Consider the following 20,970-nt stretch of genomic DNA (forward strand, 5'->3'; position numbering starts at 1 on the left):
CCATTTGTAGTGTATTCCCTTGCCGCCTTAGCCTCCCCAAATGCATTACCTCACACTTCTCTAGATTGAATTCCATTTGCCACTGTTCTGCCCACCTGACCAGTCCATTGATATCTTCCTGCAGTCTGCAGCTTTCTTCTTCATTATCTACCACATGGCCAATTTTTGTATCATCTGCAAGCTTAATCATACTTCCTACATTCAAGTCCAAATCATTGATATATACTACAAAAAAGCAAAGGACCCAGTACTGAGCCCTGCAGAACCCCACTGGAAACAGCCTTCCAGTCACAAAAACACCCTTCGACCATTGCTCTTTGTTTCCTGCCTCTGAGCCAATTTTGGATCCAACTTGCCACTTTGCCTTGGATCCCATGGGCTTTTACTTTCGTGACCAGTCTGCCATGCGGGACCTTATCAAAAGCCTTGCTAAAATCCATATAGACTACATCAAACACACTCCGTATTGACCCTCCTTGTTACCACCTCAAAATACTTGTGTGCGTGCCGGAGGACTGGAGGGTTGTCAATGTAGAGCCCATTTTTTAAAAAGGAGATGGCGCTAATCTGGGTAATTATAGGCCAGTTATCTTAATGTCTATGGTAGGGAAGATTTTACAGTCTTTTTAAGGATGAAATTGCTACGTATCTAGATGGAGAAAATAGTTAGATGTAGCCAGCACAGATTTCAAAAAGGATAACCATGTTTGCTAACCCTCATAGAATTCTTTGAGCAGGTAACAGCCATGATGGATGGTTGACTACAATGGATGTGGTGTACTTGGACTTTAGAAAACCCTTTGATGGGATACCACCTGGGAGATTATTAGAGAAAATTAAGGGATATGGGATGCTACCCGGCATGAGGAAATAAAAATATGAAGACAGACTTGGAAAAATTGGGGCTTTTTTTATTAGAACAACACACATTATGGGGTGATATAATAGAAATGTTTACAATTATCAAAGAATGGGACAGGGTAGATGGAAGCAGACTCTAGTACTTGAGAAGTCTAGAATGAGGGCCTGTAAATGCAAGATTAAATGTAAGAGATTTGGAAACAGTGAGAGAAACTTCTTTAGAGTGGTGAGGCTGTGAAATTCACTCGGGTTAAGGATTGAGGTAGAAACGATCAACAATCAAGATTAGATTGGATAAGCGAATGAAGGAAAGTTGGAGGGGTTAAAGGGATATGGGAACAAGGTGGGTAAATGTGATTAAATTATTTGCTCACATGGCAGGTAAATGGTGGCATGGACTGGTTGGGCCAAATAGCCTGTTTGTGTTGCAAGTCCTGTGTATTTCTATGTCTCTGAACTCTTATTGCGGTCTAATGAAGGTTCTCGCCCAATACATAAACCTGTCTTTCCCTTTTAAAATGCTGATTAACCAGCTGTGTATTCCAGCATTCAGATTTACTGCCTTTTTTTCCTGTGATTTCCATTGTAATTTTAGATTAGCCATTTTTGCCTTTTTGTGTATATATAAAATCTGTGTGTATTACATGCTTCAAAATATAGTTAGCACTATCTGCAAAGCAGTTGACATAATGTATTTGTGGTTCACAGGAAAAGGTGAGGCCATTGAGGCTATTTTGGCTGCCCTAGAAGTGGTTTCCGAGCCTTTCCGTAGTTTTGCCAATACTTTGGTAGATGTCTGTGCATACGCAGGTTAGTACGGTTACATAACTCTAACTAATGTAATTTGAATGCCATCCTTTCAGGCTGAAATGCGTTAAGCTTGGGTAATATATTTTTGTCCACCAAACAGCATTCTATTTTTCTATTTGAGAGAATAGAATAAACAACATTGTTCTAATGAGTTCCAATTCTAACCTTGTGGTTTGATCTCTCAACTTTGCACAATGGAGTTTTCTATACATATCCATGCTAAGCTTATTTAAAAGCTTCTGTTCTGTAATTAATTGCAAACATAGAAGATAGGAGCAGGAGTAGGCCATTCGGCCCCTCGAGCCTGCTCCGCCATTCAATGAGATCATGGCTGATCATCCAAACTCAGTACCCTGTCTCTGCCTTCTCCCCATATCCCTTGATCCCTTTAGCCTTAAAAAAAAAAAAAGTATATCTAACTCCTTCTTGAATATATTTAATGAATTGGCCTCAACTGCCTTCTGTGGTAGAGAATTCCACAGGTTCACCACTCTCTGGGTGAAGAAATTCCTCCTCATCTCTGTCCTAAATGGCTTACCCATTATCCTTAGACTGTGACCCCTGGTTCTGGATTCCCCTGCCATTGGGAACATTCTTCCTGCATCTAGTCTGTCTAGTTCTGTTAGAATTTTATAAGTTTCAATGAGATCCCCTCTCATTCATCTTAACTCCAGCGAGTATAAGCCCAATCGACCCAATCTCTCCTCGTACGTCATTCCTGCCATCCCAGGTATCAGTCTGGTGAATCTTCGCTGCACTCCCTTCATGGCAAGAACATCCTTCCTCAGATAAGGCGACCAAAACTGCACACAATACTCAAGGTGTGATCTTACCAAGGCCCTGTACAACTGCAGCAAGACATCCTTGTTCCTGTACTCGAATCCTCTCGCTACGAAGGCCAACATACCATTTGCCGCCTTAACCGCCTGCTGCACCTGCATGCTTACCTTCAGCGACTGGTACTCAAGGTCTCGTTGCACTTCCCCATCTCCCAATCTATTGCCGTTCAGATAATCTGCCTTCCTGTTTTTGCCACCAAAGTGCATTTATCCACATTATACTGCATCTGCCCAATCACCCAACCTGTCCAAATCATACTGGAGTTTCTCGGCATCCTCCTCACAGCACACACACCCACCCAGCTTTGTGTCGTCTGCAAACTTGGAGATATTACATCTAGTTCCCTCGTCTAAATCATTAATATATATTGTGAATAGCTGGGGTCCAAGGACCGATCCCTGCGGTACCCCACTAGTCACTGCCTGCCACTCGGAAAAAGACCCGTTTATTCCAACTCTTTGCTTCCTGTCTGCCAACCAGTTCTCTATCCAAACCTGCAGGGTTTACCGAGACACAATTCTTATGGTGTTTTTATCATTATAGTGTTGAGACTATAAGGCTTATCTTCCAGCGTGCTGTCCCCAGCGTGATCCCAACCCATCTTCCTGGACTGTGACTCATTACTCATGCAGGGCAGGCTAACAGCAGAACTTTCACTGCAGCACCAGAAAAGGGAGGAACCAACGTTAAAAGGGGCAGGAGCAGCCTTTATTCTCCCACATTGAAAGAAAGGCTATGATCTGTGGTCATCCAGCTGAAGTTAAGGGCTTGTAGAGAGGATGAGGTGCTCAGTACAGGGCCCTCCCACTCCAGCAGTGGCCATAGTTGGATGCCCACCACTACCCCAGGGTGTACCATTGCCCCTCTCCTGGTGGTCCATCGTGTCAGCGGCACTTGAGGCTATAGGCAATAAAATCGCCCAGTTTCCTGCCCCTCCACCACCGCTGTCATTTAAATGTGATGTGGCAGGAATCTGACTTCACAGCTTGTGGGGGTGGAGAGTTTAGGAAGATTACTGGTGGCGCTGGCCAGGCAGGAATCCAGCAGTAGGGACCCATATCCCTTCCTTCTCTACTGCTATACTGCCTGATTGTTGGGCAGTATAGAACTGCAAAATCCAGTCCCCTTCGAAAAGGAAATGGCATACAAACACGTGCTGTGGATTGGTTTCACATCCACAATCCAGTGTACACTAACTTTCTAATTTCAATATTCATAAGAATGGCAATCAAATGCTTTCCTGCAGAAAAAATAATAATTAGTAGACCGAGTTACCCCAGGCCACGCTTAAGCTTAAGAATTCCTAATGATTAACCAGTCATAGGCCTGAGAGCAGATCTCCTGGCTGCTATTTTGGTGGAGAGATGTGTGTTGCAAGACTAGGAAAGGAGGAAAACTGGAAGTCATTTTCAGAAAATGAAATAGGAATTGAAGATTTTAATAGATTTGCAGGCGATAGTCTATATTTCCTTTATCACATTTATAATTCTCTAGGTTCTGGTAATGTACTGAAAGTCCAGCAGTTACTCCATATTTGCAGCGAGCACTATGATTCAAAAGAGAAAGAAGATGATAAAGACAAAAAGAAAGAGAAAGATAAGGACAAAAAAGAGAATGCAGCAGATATGGGAGCACATCAGGTATGATGCAAAATAGTAGAAAATACTGGAAATCTAATTGGAAAAATAACTATAATCAACATCTAATGGCTAATGTTTACGGTTACTTGGTGAAAATCCATTGTTTGTGAAAGACCCGGGCATTGTGCTGAAATGGGAAATTGACAAATTATTTCCATTACAGTTTCATTTTTTACATGTGTTGAATTTAGGAAATATAACATTGTTTATATTTTGTAGCCAAGTCGTTTGTTTATAACTACCCATTTTTGAATCATTTGTAAATGGAATGGGTCCAATTGCAATGCAAGCAAGGGAATCAGTCAGTTTGCAGTTCTGCAATTTTTTCTCTTAAAGTCTATTACGTTACCCCACCTCAGAGGTGCGAAACTGTAAATTGGATATTTTTCTTGGTATTTTCATTGACATAAATTTCATTAATTTATGTGGCCTATCTACCAACAGAAATGTCGCTTTCTAAATAAGATGCCCATGCGATTGCTCGTTAGCAGCTAGACTCTGAAATTATAATGAGTTTCCCAATCTTAATTTGGTTCAGGGCAAATGTTGCAATACATATTCCAAAAAGATTATGTTTTGGCAAATTTTGATTCTAACTACGCAAGTTCATTTTAAAATATTATCCTATTTAGAGATGAAAGTAATTAAATAGAAAAATGTAATATTTGCAAGTATACTGGTAAACTTTACATTATAATAACCTTAACGACCAGTAACGATTAACAACCAAAATCAAAAAGAATTTGTTTAGTTATGATTTGTAATTTTTAGGGAGTAGCAGTGCTCGGTATTGCTTTAATTGCCATGGGAGAAGAGATTGGAGCAGAAATGGCTCTGCGTACATTTGGACACCTGGTAAGTTCTATAATGAGATTGAAAAATGCAGGTTTTCAAAATTACTTTGTCATAGGGTCCCAGCAACTACTTGTCATTCTGAAATTGTAGTTATAGTACCATATTTGCTATTCAAATATTAGCATAGCCTACAAGGAGAAACTGACCCTGCTACAGTCAAGAATTGAACAGAACTGTATTTTTGTAGTACTGGTAGTTAAACAATTTGATGTTCTTGGGACTTGCCTTCCTAAAAACTGTCCGTGCAATATTTAATTCAAATCCCTCCATGGCCTTGCTCACCATATCTCTGCAACTCCCTCCGATCTTAAGTCTCCTCCCACACTCTTTGGAACTCTTAACCCGACCCTTTTGTGTACCCCTCGTCCCTTCAGCTACATTGGCTCCACTCTCTGGAATTCCCTCCCTGAGCAACTCTGCTACACCACTTTTTCTCTGCTCCATTAAAACATTATGTTCTCACGACAAGAAAGGCTATCTGGACCATATGCGTTTTCCCCATTTCTTATTGGACTCATCCCACCTCCTAGGAGAGGCAAAAAGAAGAACTGAGACCTGTTGCCAATTCAGGAACCTCTGTTTAAAAATCCTGTCTGATCCCTCAAAGGTGATCAGGCAAGCCCCAGTAGGCTCCAGACTTGTTAGTTATTACCCAAAATCTTACTTTCCTTATGCCATGATCCTGTAGTTTTACATAAATAAGCATGACGCTTTCTTGAAGCAAGGATTCACTGCTACCTCTGGAATACTTTTCCACACATCAATCGCCCTCTGAGGGGGGAAAAAAAGGCTTCCACACATCCAACCTCACTTCCTGCTCTCTGAATTCAAATGGATAGCCCCTAGTTCTATCTGACCCTATTAACTCAATCAATCTTATCTGTTAGTAATTTTGAAGACCTGAATCCGATCCCCTCTGTCTGCGGCTCTCCTGTAAATTCAAATCCAGGCACAAACTCATGATAGCTCAATGCCCTTTAGGCCAGGGGTCATCCGTGTTGTCCTTCTCCGTATCTTCTCTAGAGCCAAGATCATCTCAAAATGAACCTTTTTCCATCAAGCTTTTGGTCATCTCTCCCTCCCCGACACAGCATCCCTACCTATTTCCATTTGTGAAGTGCCCTTTGCACTTCGCTTTAACATTAAAGGCTTTATACAAATGCACATTGTTATGCCAATCTGATGATTAATTGATATTCGTGTGCAATTAGTGGTTAGATGTGAAAATTCAGTCCCTCTTTTGGCAGAGGAAGAAGAAAGTTCCATCATTCTCACTGCAGTTTCCTGAGAAACCACAGTATCTGTTAGCTAGCTTGTATGTAGTACTTAATCAAATGTATTAATGTTTTTCTTAAATGCTGCTGAGCTGTTAGGTATTAGACTTTGGCCATTGAAGGATAGCATTTCTTTACATAGAAAGTTAAGTGATTATTCAGACATCATTGTATATAACATCATTCTAAAGTCTATTAAAGTACTGCCCATAATTAGGATGGATAGTTATAATGTTCTAAAACTACACCATATATAGCAATTTAATAATATAAAGCTTTTTAACACCATGAGAATTATTTTGAATTCTTTTTGTGGCAGTTACGGTATGGTGAGCCTACTTTAAGACGTGCTGTACCACTGGCACTGGCATTGATTTCAGTCTCTAATCCACGGTTGAGTATACTGGACACTTTGAGCAAGTTCTCTCATGATGCTGACCCAGAGGTGTCTCATAATTCTATCTTTGCAATGGGCATGGTTGGAAGTGGTGAGTAATGTATAGTAATGTTGGACAAGGAAATATTTTCCGTTTCTGTTTTCAGTAATTGCAAAATTAGGTTTTTAGTAAGCCTGCATATCATGAAACTGCATGTTTGTATGTGTTGAGATAAGCAGAGTAATTAATTGTGTAAAATTCTGGTCCTATACCATTGCTCTTAATGTTCTTAACATTATTTAGATGCTTATTATTAAAAATCCTAATACTTGGCAACACACTACTTCGCTGTATACTTAAGATTCTTCATTCACATCCTGAGAGCACCACTAGGCTAAATTCAGTTTACCAATCGGAAGTCACAGAAGCAGTAACCTTTTAAGACGCTAAGTACAGTACTGGTGACATAACTTCCAAAATATCTACCATGCAGTACATAAGCCATTTTTCTTGATCGATTATTTTCCCTGTTATCAATTCAGACCATAGCTCTGCAGTGTTATATGCCATTAAATCTCATTGCTTGGATTTTTTTCTTAATGTTTCACTTTTTATTCCTTGAAATGTCTAGATGCCTTCTGGATTCAGACAATAACTAAGTGCTAACAAATCAGCTCAGTTATTGACACCAGTCACTGAAAGCAAACATGCAGGTGCAGCAAGCAGTTAGGATACTTGCCATAGAGGGAGTGCAGCGAAGGTTCACCAGACTGATTGCTGGGATGGCAGGACTGTTGTATGAGGAGAGATTGGGTCGACTAGGCCTGTATTCACTAGAGTTTAGAAAAATGAGAGGGGGTCTCATTGAAACGTATAAAATTCTGCCGGGACTAGACAGACTGGATGCAGGGAGGATGTTTCCCCTGACTGGGGGGTCTAGAACAAGGGGTCACAGTCTCAGGATACGGGATAGGACATTTAGGACTGAGATGAAGAGAAATTTCTTCACTAAGAGGGTGGTGAACCTGTGGAATTCTCTACCACAGAAGGCTGTGGAGGCCAAGTCGCTTAATATATTTAAGAAGGAGATAGATAGATTTCTAGACACAAAAGGCATCAAGGAGTATGGGGAGAGAGCGGGAATATGGTATTGAGATAGAGGATCAACCATGATCATATTGAATGGCGGAGCAGGCTTGAAGGGCCGAATGGCCTACTCCTATTTTTCTCTGTTTTCTAGAAGGGACCTTCCAATATCTCCTCCTTTGGCTTGGCCTCCATTTTTGTTTGATTACATCTGATGCGCCTTCACAGAATCACAGAAACCCCACAGTGCAGATAGAGGCCATTTCGGCCCATCGAGCCTGCACCGACACATATCCCACCCGATCCCCGTAACCCCAACACATATCCCACCCTATCCCTGTAACCCCACCTATTTAATCCCCCTAACACTAAGGGTCAATTTATCATAGCCAATCAACCTAACCCGCACATCTTTGGACTTGTGACATTGTTCTACGTTAAGGGTGCTATATAAATGCAAGTTATCATGCAAAGAGACTGTACTGCTATTCAAGATGTAGCCAAGGACCCTTGCGTTAAGTCGGTGAATATTTCAGTGGGTGGTTTAGATCTTCCCTTGACCACCTACAAGTTGATAGTGGAGATCTAGTAAAGTTTTTTTCTGGCAAATGTTGTTCTACTGCTTCAGAATCCAAGACACTCCACCAGATAGTACCAAAGAGTTTCAAAGAAAAAAGGCTTAAAATCATGGTACCCACAAAATCCAAAGAATAGCTTTTTCATAGGTTAAAACCTTGAAACAGCCAGCTTCAAGATTCAAGATCATTTTATTGCCATATGTAACTAGTACAATGGAATGCTTACTCCCCACTCACTCCCACAATACAAGCATATAATATAAAAGCAAAAAAATAAAAACAAGTATAAATAAAAACAATAAGCAAAAAGTATAGCAATAACAGTCCAAGTTGCAGGATAGGATGAATAGTACAATAAAGCCTCAATTACCACTGGAAATAATAGTAATGTAATATGATAAATATATGGTAATATGAATATAATATATATATTTACATAAACATAATATAATAATATATGGGGCAGTGCGATTAGCAGTTCAGTAGGCGCACTGCCTGTGGATAGAAACTGTTCTTAAACCTGCTGGTCCTGGTTCGGATGCTGCGGTACCGACGTCCGGACCGCAGGAGGGAGAACAGTTTGTGCCCAGGGTGATTGGGGTCCTGGATGATGGAGCGGGCCTTGTTCCGGCACCTGGTCTGGAAGATCTCCTCGATGGACGGAAGTGCGCACCCGATGATCTTTTCTGCCGTATTCACAACACTCTGGATGGCTTTCTTGTTCTGTGCAGTGGTGTTACCATACCACACATTGACACCACTCGTCAAGACACTCTCTATGGTGCCGCGGTAAAAGTTCACAAGCCACTGTGTGCTTATGCTGCATTTCCTCAGGCACCGTAGAGGGTAAAGGCGCTGGTGTGCCGCCTTCAGCATAGCCTCAGTATTATGGTTCCAGGCCAGGTCATCAGAGATCTGCAGACCCAGGAATCGGAAGCAACTGACGACTTCCACTGGTGTCCCGTCTATGCTGATGGGGCAATGGTTCCCTCGGTGGCTTCTGAAGTCCACGATGAGCTCCTTAGTTTTGCCAACGTTCAGGGCAAGGTTGTTGTCATTGCACCATCTCATCAGCTGGACTATCTCATCTCTGTACTCCGTCTCGTCATCGTTGCTTATCAGGCCAATTACTGTGGTGTCGTCGGCATACTTGATAATCCGGTTATTGCTGTGTATGGCTGTACAGTCATGTGTAAACAGAGAGTACAGCCAAGGACTGAGGCAGCAGCCTTGTGGTGCTCCGGTGTTGAGAACCAGAGTGGATGAGGTGTTGTTCCCTATTTTCACCACTTGAGGCCTACCAGTCAGGAAATCCAGAATCCAATTGCAGATGGGGGTGCCTAGGTCCCTCGGTTTCAGGACCAGCTTGGAGGGAATAATAGTATTAAATGCAGAACTGTAGTCAATGAACAACAGTCTGACATAAGTGTCCCTCCTGTCTAGGTGTTCCAGGGCAGTGTGTAGTGTTAGGGAGATGGCATCGTCTACAGACCTGTTCGCCCTATATGCGAACTGGAACGGGTCCAAGGAATCGGATATGATGCTGCTTATGTGTGTCATGACCAGCTTTTCCAGGCACTTCATGGCTATGGATGTTAGAGCCACGAGACGATAGTCATTGAGGCCTGTTACCTTGGTCTTCTTAGGTAATGGCACAATGGTTGTCTCCTTGAAGCACACTGGTACAACAGACTGCTACAATGAGATGTTAAAAATGTCTGTGAACACAGGAGCCAGCTGGTCTGCGCAGGTCTTGAAGACACTGGGTAAAACCCCGTCTGGGCCGGCTGCCTTCCGTGCTTTCACCCTCCTGAAGGTTCTCCGGACCTCGGATTCAGTCAGCTGTAATGTGTAATCCTCTGGGTGGCTGGGGGTTTTGATGGCCGGCTCAGTGTTCTCCCTCTCAAAGCGAGCATAAAAAGTATTCTGGTAGGGAGGGATCGGTGTTGGTGACTCCCGCTGAGCTCCCCTTGTAGTTGGTGATGGCCCTTAGTCCCTGCCACATGCGTCTGGCGTCAGAGCCCCTGCCATACTGAGACTTAGTTTGTTCTTATAGTCTCTTTTTGCTGCTTTGATAGCCTTTGAGGTCATACTTGGCCGCCTTGTAGAGTTCGGTGTCCCCTGATTTGAAAGCGGTACGCCGTTCTCTTAGTTTGTTGCGGATGTCTGAGTTCATCCATGGTTTGCAGTTAGGAAATAAACGGACAGTCTTGAAGGAACAGAAGGAATCCCTGGGGCTGCACCGCCTCATCAGGTATCATCTGCTTCATAAGTGTTGGTTCTGTCTTACGGGAAGTTCCACAGTTGGATACAACTCCTTGGCACTGGCTCATATTCGGACTCTAGCACGGAATCTACATTTGAGACAATGACATTTGAACCTTTTTAAAAAATTAACTGAGGTAGAAGTGATGCTTTCAGAGTTGACAGCCACTGACAGCTTTGAAAGCTATTATAGAAACTCAAGACACCATCATGTAACTTGCATTCTGCTTTTTAGTTGGTTGGTTATCCTTGCCACAATTTCAGTATCAAATTGTGATCAAAGATATCCGTATTCCTGTTGTGACTGGTGAACCTCTCGCTGTACATAGAGCTGACAAATCTGCAGCATCTTCAGACGAAATGAAGCCTGGATTTGTGCCTGTAGCATCAATTAAGGATTTAGCAAATTGTATCTGCTAACTTATTACAGGTATAGGAATCTCGGCATTCTTGGTAATACATTGGAACCATGTTATACTGATCACTAATAATCAGTCACTAATGAGGGCCCTTAGTCCTCTGATCCAGTGGAACTTGGTGCTTGCTGCTCAATTTCTTTGTTTTCATTCCCCAAACAATTCCCCCCCCATTTTAACCAATCCCTGATATACTGGTATAAAAACAGAAAATGCTGGAAATACTCAGCAGGTCAGGCAGCATCTGTGGAGAGAGAAACCGTTAATGTTTCAGGTCGATGACCTTTTGTCAGAACTGGAAAAGTTAAAGATGTAACAGATTTTAAGTAAGTGCAGGGAAAGGGGGAGGGGAGGAAAGAACAAAAAGCCAGGTCTGTGATGGGGTGGAAGGCAGGAGTGATTAAATGACAGAAGGTATGATAGTACAAAGCAAAAGGAGATAGTGCTTGGTGGCCTGATTCCAAATGATTTTAGATGATGCCAGTCTTCCCCTGCCTACCTTATTAATGTGCATCTCCTTTATCCCTGTGCATTTCACACCTTGCGCAATCCACCTGCGGTGTGAAATACATGGAAGTTATGTACTATAATGCAGTTGATTTCAGTTACTTAATCAGATGCCTTTCCAGAACCTCCGAGTCCCATTTTAGTGCCTGTAAGTGCTGAGCAGTGCACATCACAGATAATGGGATCATTAGTACACATCAGTGATCCACTGTAACTGCTCCTTGTTTATTTGAGCTGGCTTGAAAAGAGGAGGATAAACCCTTGAGCAGTCAGATTTTGTTGAATTTATTGATTTAGAACCTTCAGATGCTCTCTCCCTTTGTGCCATTTTGACAGAGGCTAAAGATTTGAACAGCTTGGACTAAACTGTGTCTGAACCTAACATCTCTGAATCCTTTGAACTATTTAATGTCAAATTCCCTAAAGCCTGAAACGATCCATTTTTTCCATTCTCTAGAGGGGAAGTTGTCCTCTGTGGTATCCATAAGCCTCAGCTCTTGTTCCTGGGATTCCTTATGGTTAGGACAAGTGATTCAATATGGCATGACTTCCTGTGATAAATGCAGTAATTGCTACACTTAGCACAGTTTGCTGCCCAAACACAAAATTTAGATAAAGTCCTGAGACAGTGAAAGTATCAGTGGAGCCAGACAATAACAAATTACTTGTCCTACTTGTGGTCATGAGCACACAAATCCTGTTACGGCCAGTAACAAAAATAAGTATAATAGCAAAATGCTGGAAATCTGAAATAACAACAGAAAATGCTGAAAACACTCAGGCCAGGCAGCATCTGTGGAGAGAAAAAGAGTTAACGTTTCAGGTCTGTGACCCTTCATCAGAACTGGAAAAAGTTAGAGATGTAACAGATTTTAAGCAGGTGCAGGTGGAAAGAACAAAAGGGACGGTCTGTAGTAGGGTGGAAGGCAGGAATGATTAAATGTTGCAAATGTGGATGGCAGAATCATCAACAGTTGCTGCCTGAAAAAATAGGGGCAGAGGTTATAGTCCGAAATTGTTGAACTCGAGTCCAGAAGGCGGTAAAGTGCCTAATCGAAAGATGAGGTGCTGTTCCTCGAGCTTATGTTAAGCTTCATTGGAACAGTGCAAGAGGCCGAGGTCAGAGTGGGAGTGGAGTGGAGAATTAAAGTGACAGGCGACCGGAAGCTCAGGGTCACCCTTACGGACTGAACGGAGGTGTTCTGCAAAGCAATCACCCAATCTGCGTTTGGCCCCCCCAATGTAGAGGAGACTGCATCGTGAGCAGCGAATACAGTATCTAAAATTGCAAGAAGTAAAATAAATCGCTGTTTCACCTTTTAATAATCCCAAAATTAAGTATACCTTGCTGGTCAAAAGAAAGCAATCCCCAATGTATATAATTTGTTCTGAAGCACGGTTCCACGGGTGCCAATAGCCCTCTAGTATCTTGATTTAAGTAATAATTTTTCATGTATAAGGCTTCTTGCTGGCAGCCTGGCCCCGCCTTCAATAGAGATCAAGATTGTGAACTCAAGCCATTTTTATTTCATTATCTCCCTAGTCCTGGGACACTGATGCTAATTGTAGTATGCTAAATTGGCCCGTTTGAAATCAGCTAATTTTGCACAGACCAAGGTTGGATCATCTTGGTGTGTATAATTGAGTACCACACCAAGCAATGATTTATCCACTCTGGTTTTGCTACTGATGACATATACAAACCTACCATGGTATTGGGGACATTTCTGATTATAATAACAAACTTATAGATGCGACTGTAGTAACTCCTTGTGCACAATTCTTCTGCTTAGTTGTTCCATTGTTACCCTATTGTGTATACCAAGGGAATGGACACCCATTATGGAACTCACTGAAAATAGTTCTCTAGAATAAAGGCGAGGCATCTGTTAATAGTGGCACATTGCAAATCACAATGTGAAAAATTACGTGTATACCACATACTGAAGGGAGTAAAATTTATGTTACTGCTTTAACTTTTTTAGCTTGTCTCAGTTGAACTCTTCCATCTAAATCAAAAGGTTGTTTGCTCAATTCCCACTATGGGCTTGGACACAATCTAGGTGACACTTTATTGGAGTGCTGCATTGTCAGAGGTGCTATCTTTCAGGTGAGGTGTTAAAATGAGGCTCCATCTGCCTGTTTAGGTGAATGTAAAAGATCTCCTGGCACTATTCAAGAAGAAGCAATGAGTTGTGCCAGTGTCCTTGCCAACATTCCTCCTTCAACCAACATCACTGGAACCAAATTATCTGGTTATTTATTCATTGGCTGTATGCAAATTGACTTGTCAAGTTTTCCAACAAATAATTGCATTTCAAAAGTAATTCACTGTGGGACATCTTGAACATATGATACAATGCTATATAAACACAAGCTCATTCATGATTTAAGTTAATGAATCTTTCTATTTACAGGGACTAACAACGCCAGGTTGGCAGCCATGCTGAGGCAATTAGCACAGTACCATGCCAAGGATCCAAATAATCTCTTCATGGTTAGAATAGCACAGGTGGGTGCACAGTTCTTAAACATAATTGTGAATTACTGATTTAAGACAATGTATGAAGGTTTAAAGTGATAAAATGACATCTAAATGTTGAAATGCAATTTCAGTTTAAAGAACCTGTACTCTTTAATCCCTTCATCAATCCTGAGATCTATTTATTTTTAAAATGTTAGTGTCCCTCAACCTAGCCAGTGCCACCCTGTAATTTATTTGAAGATCAGGTAGACCGGTTCAAAATTGTGCCCATCATATTGGTGTATTTTGCATTTTATGGGAATCGAGGTGTAAGTGAAGGCAAATTGCTGCTCATGCTAGAAGTATATGCTTGTGCATGTCCTGGCAGGGGAGTGGAAGGTGAGGAGGTTGGGAGCTCAGCTTTGAAGCTCCCTGTGGTCAAATGGTTGCCAACACTCATTCACAAATCTCTCATGTGAATAATAGCCATTTGATCAAGGTACAGCAGGGGTCTAGAGCCAGTGAAACTACAGCAGCAAAAAACATAATGCCTTCAGGAAGGGGGAAAATTGTCCGGGGTGGGGAGGTGAAAAAGCCATAGACTCTTGTGCTAGTGTGGATTAAATTTTCCAAATTGTTAGTGATAAGTGAATTACAAAATTAATTCTATGGTAAGCGATGCACCATAATAGCCATCTGGGTGGTTTTTCCACAATCTGTTGGGTTGTATGTTTGAGCTCAGGGGCTATGATGCTGTTTATTTTCAATTGCAATGGTTTATCCATTCTTATTTGAGACACTAGGTGGAGCAGCTTGATTCACTGGAAGGGGAAAGTGACAGTGGCCATCTTGTCCAACTGCAAGCCAACGCAGCACTTGGCAGCTGTTTGTGGAACTGCATTAGTGGCCATTTAAAAAATTTTAAGACATGAATATTTCTGGTTTGACTAAAGATGAAATTGGGTTCATTGCCAATATTGTACTACTTTGACATACAGGAATATATGATCAAAAGCAAAGTCATCAGGTACTTGGAACTTGAATTTGTTTTGTGTTCCTGTGATTAGGGTTTGACTCACCTTGGAAAAGGAACACTCACATTGTGTCCATATCACAGTGACAGACAACTAATGAGCCAAGTAGCGGTGGCTGGCCTTCTCACTGTACTGGTCTCTTTCCTTGATGTGAAGAACAGTAAGTTTTGTTCAGTTTAATTTACAAAGCTCTGTAATGCATGGTTGATTGCATCAGTACTAACATGTTAATGACTGCCATGTATTCAAAGAATATATATTTTTAGCATGTGTTTATAAAAAAAAAATTAAACTCTTGAATCTTTGTAGTTGAAATTAGGGTTCAATGTTAACACTTCTTGGCAACTTTTTAAAATCTTCTCAATCTCTTCCTTTTTGAATCTGCTTTAAATCAAAATTCAGAAAAAATTCCATCAGTGCAGGAGATTAAACCTAATGATCTGAGCCCATGTCGAGCCTGATATAACCTGGTTTGATGTGATCAGGATCACCATTTAATTAGTAAAGCACTTTAAAAAAAAATCTCTTGTATGGACATCACACTCACCTAATGCACATTTGAGTGAACATCATTTTCAGTTCTCAATAGTATTCTCAAAGCATTTTGTATTAGCAACAGCAGAGTTCCAGTGGAATTTTACATACTCTGTTAATTTTCTGTTTAAAAGTAGATTTGGGATCTCCTCAATACATAAATGCTCTGTTGGTTTTGCACTAAACTGCAGAGCTTAGCTATCGGGTCTGTTAACAGTGGGGCCATACAATTGGCCCTAGCCCTGAGCTAAGGAGTGGAAATTGGTCAGGGTTCTTCTTGATCACTACCAAGAATAAGAAGCTGGATCAGCAACCCCTGGTGAAAATATTACTGCAATATATGGGCTTCCCGATGGGAGTATAATAATGAAAGTGGAGTGGAAGCAGCGAAAGGAAGTTCATATATAGTGTATAATTGGTGGTTCATAATGTCATAGTATCCCTTAACTATATTATAGCAATATCCAGTCCCTAGCATCTGTCGATATTTAACGACCTCTGTTTAAAAAAACATTTGTGAAAATCTTGATTCTGTAAGTAGCATTACGTGCTAAGATTGGCTCGTGTAATACAGTGCAAAACAGTTAAATGAATAATGATTATGGCAAGTAAATTTATTCACTTAACCGTTCTATTTTAATAAAAACAGAAAATGCAGAAAACACTCAGCCGGTCAGGCAGCATTTGTGGAGAGAGAAACAGTTAACCTTTCATTAGAAACCTGAAACGTTATCACCCTTTTTCTCTCTCCATAGATGCTGCCTGATTTGCTGAGTGTTTCCAGCATGTTCTGTTTTTATTTCAGATTTCTTGCATCTGCAGTATTTTGCTTTTTGTTCTACTCTTTTATCCGTTTTAACTGTTGTATCAAGTTTGGCAAGAAGCTAACAAACTGGATTGCAATTACAGTACAGGAAACTTTCGTTTAACCGGAGGTTAAATGTCCGGAAAGCTCTATCTACCGGCAAAATTCAGGAGCCGTTTCCTATAAGTTTTTTTTACTTCTCGTTGCTTTTTGTTTTCCAGTCAGGCTCTGCAAGGTCTAGCTGAAGCTGTTGCTTAGCTACAGAGACGCTTTTAAGCTGCGGCCGACTGTTTTGAAGCTGTTGCTAAGCAACAGGGTTTGTTGATTCACACTGAGCTCAAAAGCTCCGTATGTTTTAACATTAGTGCTGGTTTCTACGGCAGTTTTGATGGTACGGCACCAGCTCAGTCCCGTCAGTGCCGGATACCAGAAAGTTTCCTGTACTGTGTAAACGGTCCCACAGTTGTTATGAATAACAAGTATATTTGTCATTTGCTTCATTAAAATACACATATTACAATGCAAAACAGTAAATCTTTTTGTAAAAAGGTCCTTTAAAAACAGATCTAGCATGAATAAATTTTGAGCATCACAAGACTTGAGCATTAACATCTAATGACATGTTTTTTACACCCAAGCAAGAGCACTTGTTACATTGTCAAAATGCTTGAGCCCCAGCACCTCCTAGGGTGAAAAGATTCTGTAACATCACTGAATTGGTTACTAGGCAATGTTCACACCTAGAGGCAGTACAATGCTTAAATCCAGACTTCTGCAATTCATTTAAGCATTTTATTCATTTAGCAGGGACAGCTATCATTGGAAAAGCTAGAAAAGGGATTAGTGCATGGAGATTTTATTAGTAATTCATTTAAGTGGACTTGACTGTAACAAAAGCTTTGTGGTAATGGGAAACCTACCTCTTTGACCAAGCTTTTGGTCATCCGTCCTAATATCTCTCTGCGGCTTGGTGTCAAATTTTGTTTCATAATGCTCCTGTGAAGCACCTTGGGACGTTTTACTATGTCAAAGGTGCTATATAAATACAAGTTGTTGTTGGGAAAACTTAACCTGTACAAAGTTAGAAAATGTTGCAGTAAATAAAAATAAAAATACACCAGTAGAATTGGTGTGTGAATAGTCTAAAAATGTATCTCTTTATTTACAGTAATTCTTGGAAAGTCCCATTATATTCTCTATGGGCTGGTTGCTGCAATGCAGCCTCGTATGCTCGTTACGTTTGATGAAGAGCTCCGACCATTGCCAGTGTCGGTCCGTGTTGGCCAGGTATGAAAGTGTATGCTGGTGTGTCAAATTAATTAAAGCAGTAAACTTTATTTCAAAATCATCTCCAAAAATGCAAACTTCAAAATCTCTGCTTCCAAAATGCTTAGCTTTATTATGAAGGGTCTGTTTAGTCTATGCAAAATGCTACAGAACATTATTGAATTATCTGCACTTGCAAGAATTCTGATGCAATGCATTGGTCCTGCACCATCTGTATTAGAATTGTAGGGTATGACTTCACATCCCTAGAGCGTTCCTGACTACATCTGTGTCCATCTAAGGAAAATCAGATGGTAAGCTGTCTGCACAGCATTACCACCTGAAGAGTCTTCCAAAAAGGGAAGGTGAGAAAATTGAAAAATTGGCAATTTCAGAAGGCTAAAGTCTTAAATATTCATTACTACAGAACGTGTGGAATGAGACATAGCAATGCCAATCTCCATCGATAAAGCTTAATTAAAGGTTAAAACGTTTGGAAAAACTCTCATTCCAAGAAAAGCAGAACTTAAAATATGTACCCATTTTGTTAGACAGAGCTTATTTGTGCAAGACAGTTCATGTGCAGCTTTGAGTTATGACCACATTCAATAGAAAGAGTTGCTTATGCTGTAGATTTAGGCACAGTTTAAACACTTATAATTACTATTAATTCAAACTGCTTTTCTTCCTACATGATTTAATTTAATATCATGTACCTTGTACAGTGGCGTACCTGTCAGCTATGCCATATAGTAATAAGATCCAAGCTTTGCTTCCACAATTCATCATAGCAAGCTTAAAGTCTCGGCTGATGTCAGTGGGAGATGTCCTTTTCTATCCCTCCTTCTGGTGGGTGGGGTTAGGTGAAGCTTGGAAAATTTTAGGGCTCACATCACCTTTCACAGAATTTTTTCACAGATTCACAGAAACCCCACCGTGCAGATAGAGGCCATTTCGGCCCATCGAGCCTGCACCGACACATATCCCACCCGATCCCCGTAATCCCTACACCAACACATATCCCACCCTATCCCCGTAACCCCACGTATTTAATCCCCCTAGCACTAAGGGTCAATTTTTATCATAGCCAATCAACCTAACCCGCACATCTTTGGACTGTGGGAGGAAACCGGAGGAAACCCACGCAAACACGGGGAGAATGTCTGTGTGGAGTTTGCACAGTCACCCGAGGCCGGATTTGAACCCAGGTCCCTGGCGCTGTGAGGCAACAGTGCTAACCACTATGCCACCGTGCTGCCCTGTTACCTGTGCCAGTAACATTGGTAGAAGCATTGGAGCAGGTGGCTTGACTGATTTAACTAGGGAATGGTGCAGAGCTGGTAGTCTAAAGTGAGAATTAAATTGTTGGAAAAGATCTCTTAACTCTTTCTGGCTTTGTTGCAGGCTGTGGATGTTGTAGGCCAAGCAGGCAAGCCCAAGACCATCACAGGATTCCAGACACACACGACACCTGTGTTATTAGCACATGGTGAAAGAGCAGAGTTGGCAACCGAAGAGTACATACCTCTAACCCCAATCCTTGAGGGGTTTGTCATTTTGCGCAAAAATCCCAATTATAGTGTGTAATTTGTGGTTAATACTTGCCCCTTTGTACATGGTGTTTCTTTTAGCAAATAGTCACCATCCATGCCCAAAAAGTACTGCTGGCCCATTGGTAAAATATGATCATCAGCCTACTCTTGAGCCGGTTTTGAATATTGGTTCAGAGCTTCTATATTTTATATTACTTTACCGCATGATGGATGTACTTCATTAAATTTTGTTATAATGCTACAATATCTAAATAAAGTTATTTCTGGTCCACAAATACAGGTTTGTTTGCAATGTTAGTCTTTTACAGCGATTGCTCATGTTTACATTCCCTTTTAAAATATTGTTACTACAGGAAACTTCGCGATATCTGGCACCGACTGGACCGGCGTGATGCGGATCTATGAAAACTTCTGGACAGACCAACGCTAATGTTGAAGGATACGGAGGTTTTCATCTCTGTATCTGACAACAAACACTTGCTTAGCAACAGCTTGTAAACAGTCGGCCCGTACCTTGGAAGCGTCTCTGTAGCTTAGCAACAGCTTCAGAGAGGCTTTCCAGAGACTGACTATTTATAAAAAAAAACCAAAATGCTAGAAGTAAAAAAAAAAAAAAAAATGCTAGGAGAAGAAAAAAAACCTAACAAAACGGCTGCTGATTTCTGCCGTTAGATCGAGGTTTCCGGACATACAACTTCCGGATAAACCAAAGTTTCCTGTAATATATTGTACATGGTGTGTAAAATAACCATTTTAAACTACATTATCATGACTACTAGTTTGCCTATTGAATTCATTATCAAAAGGATAGGACATTTAGATTAGAAAAAAGCTTTTAAAAGGAAGTTTGTGCAAACTGAACAAATTAATTTTGCAGGATTTTCCTGCTCCTGATCACTAACCTGATCCCTGGTGGAACAAATTTGGGTACAAGTGAATATCAGTTGAGGAAAGGATTGAGCTCGACTGCAATGGCCTCTCTTCCTCCTATCGCCATCCTCGGGATCAAATGCCCTGTCTACATTCATTAGTGAGGTTCTTGCATGAAGAATGTCCAATTGGGAGATACTGAAGGGCCGTCAGCACTCTGAATGTAGTTTAGCATGAGTTGCCATCTTCATAGAAGAAAAGAACAGAAAACTAGCAAAGTAAGCTATTAATTTTCTATACCTAATAAAATCTGAGCCTAATATTCTCAATACTATTTCAAATTCTTTGTGCCATTCCAAATTGTTGATTAGTTACACAAAGAAAATACAGCTTTAATATCAGCTGTGAACTTTGCACAAGTTATCAACTATGTTCAATTTTAACCCAAATTAAAAGTGATCTTGAATTGTCTTCATCTGGTTCAGTATACTTCTTTGAATATTCATTCAGGTCAGTTTGAGCACAGTGTGTATATATGTTTGATTCATATTGGTGCTGCATAATCTTTCCAATTTGTGAAAGCTACATTCTTGGTGTGTGATTACTAATTTAGCCACGTTATTTTAATACAGTACATTAAAATGTCCAAAACCGACTTAATTTTGCATTGAAACAGAAATTAAAGATTCATAATTCTATGTTCTGATTCCAGAGAAACTATTCTCATCTTCTGGAAATTACTATTTGCCCATATGTGCTGTTAAAACAAATTAAACTTGCCACAGAAAGTTAGGGCTGGTACTTAACGACGCAAGGACCCTTTTAATGATGTGATTTATGCTCCTGGAATGCCACTCAACCTTTCCAGCCCAGAATGGGACCAATTGAAACTGTGGAGACTCATTCCTGCAGATAGTAAATTGTTCCTAGAGGTT

General features: G+C 40.8%; 1 protein-coding gene across 1 annotated transcript in view; it reads left to right on the forward strand.

Annotated features, from left to right (window-relative positions):
• Positions 1–19,440, forward strand: part of psmd2 (proteasome 26S subunit ubiquitin receptor, non-ATPase 2) — an 81,979-nt gene extending 62,539 nt beyond the window's left edge. The window contains exons 14-21 of the mRNA XM_085990159.1: positions 1,570–1,671; positions 4,006–4,151; positions 4,923–5,006; positions 6,600–6,768; positions 13,927–14,021; positions 15,041–15,167; positions 17,515–17,633; positions 19,017–19,440. Of these exons, the coding sequence (XP_085846285.1) occupies positions 1,570–1,671; positions 4,006–4,151; positions 4,923–5,006; positions 6,600–6,768; positions 13,927–14,021; positions 15,041–15,167; positions 17,515–17,633; positions 19,017–19,199 (1,025 nt within the window). The 3' untranslated portion in view covers positions 19,200–19,440. The remainder of the gene's footprint in view (positions 1–1,569; positions 1,672–4,005; positions 4,152–4,922; positions 5,007–6,599; positions 6,769–13,926; positions 14,022–15,040; positions 15,168–17,514; positions 17,634–19,016) is intronic.
• Positions 19,441–20,970: the final 1,530 nt, after the last annotated feature.

The sequence above is a fragment of the Somniosus microcephalus genome, chromosome 6 (assembly GCF_052327205.1).
Source record: "Somniosus microcephalus isolate GS21.2 chromosome 6, FLI_Smic_1.0, whole genome shotgun sequence".
Lineage (NCBI taxonomy): Eukaryota > Metazoa > Chordata > Chondrichthyes > Squaliformes > Somniosidae > Somniosus > Somniosus microcephalus.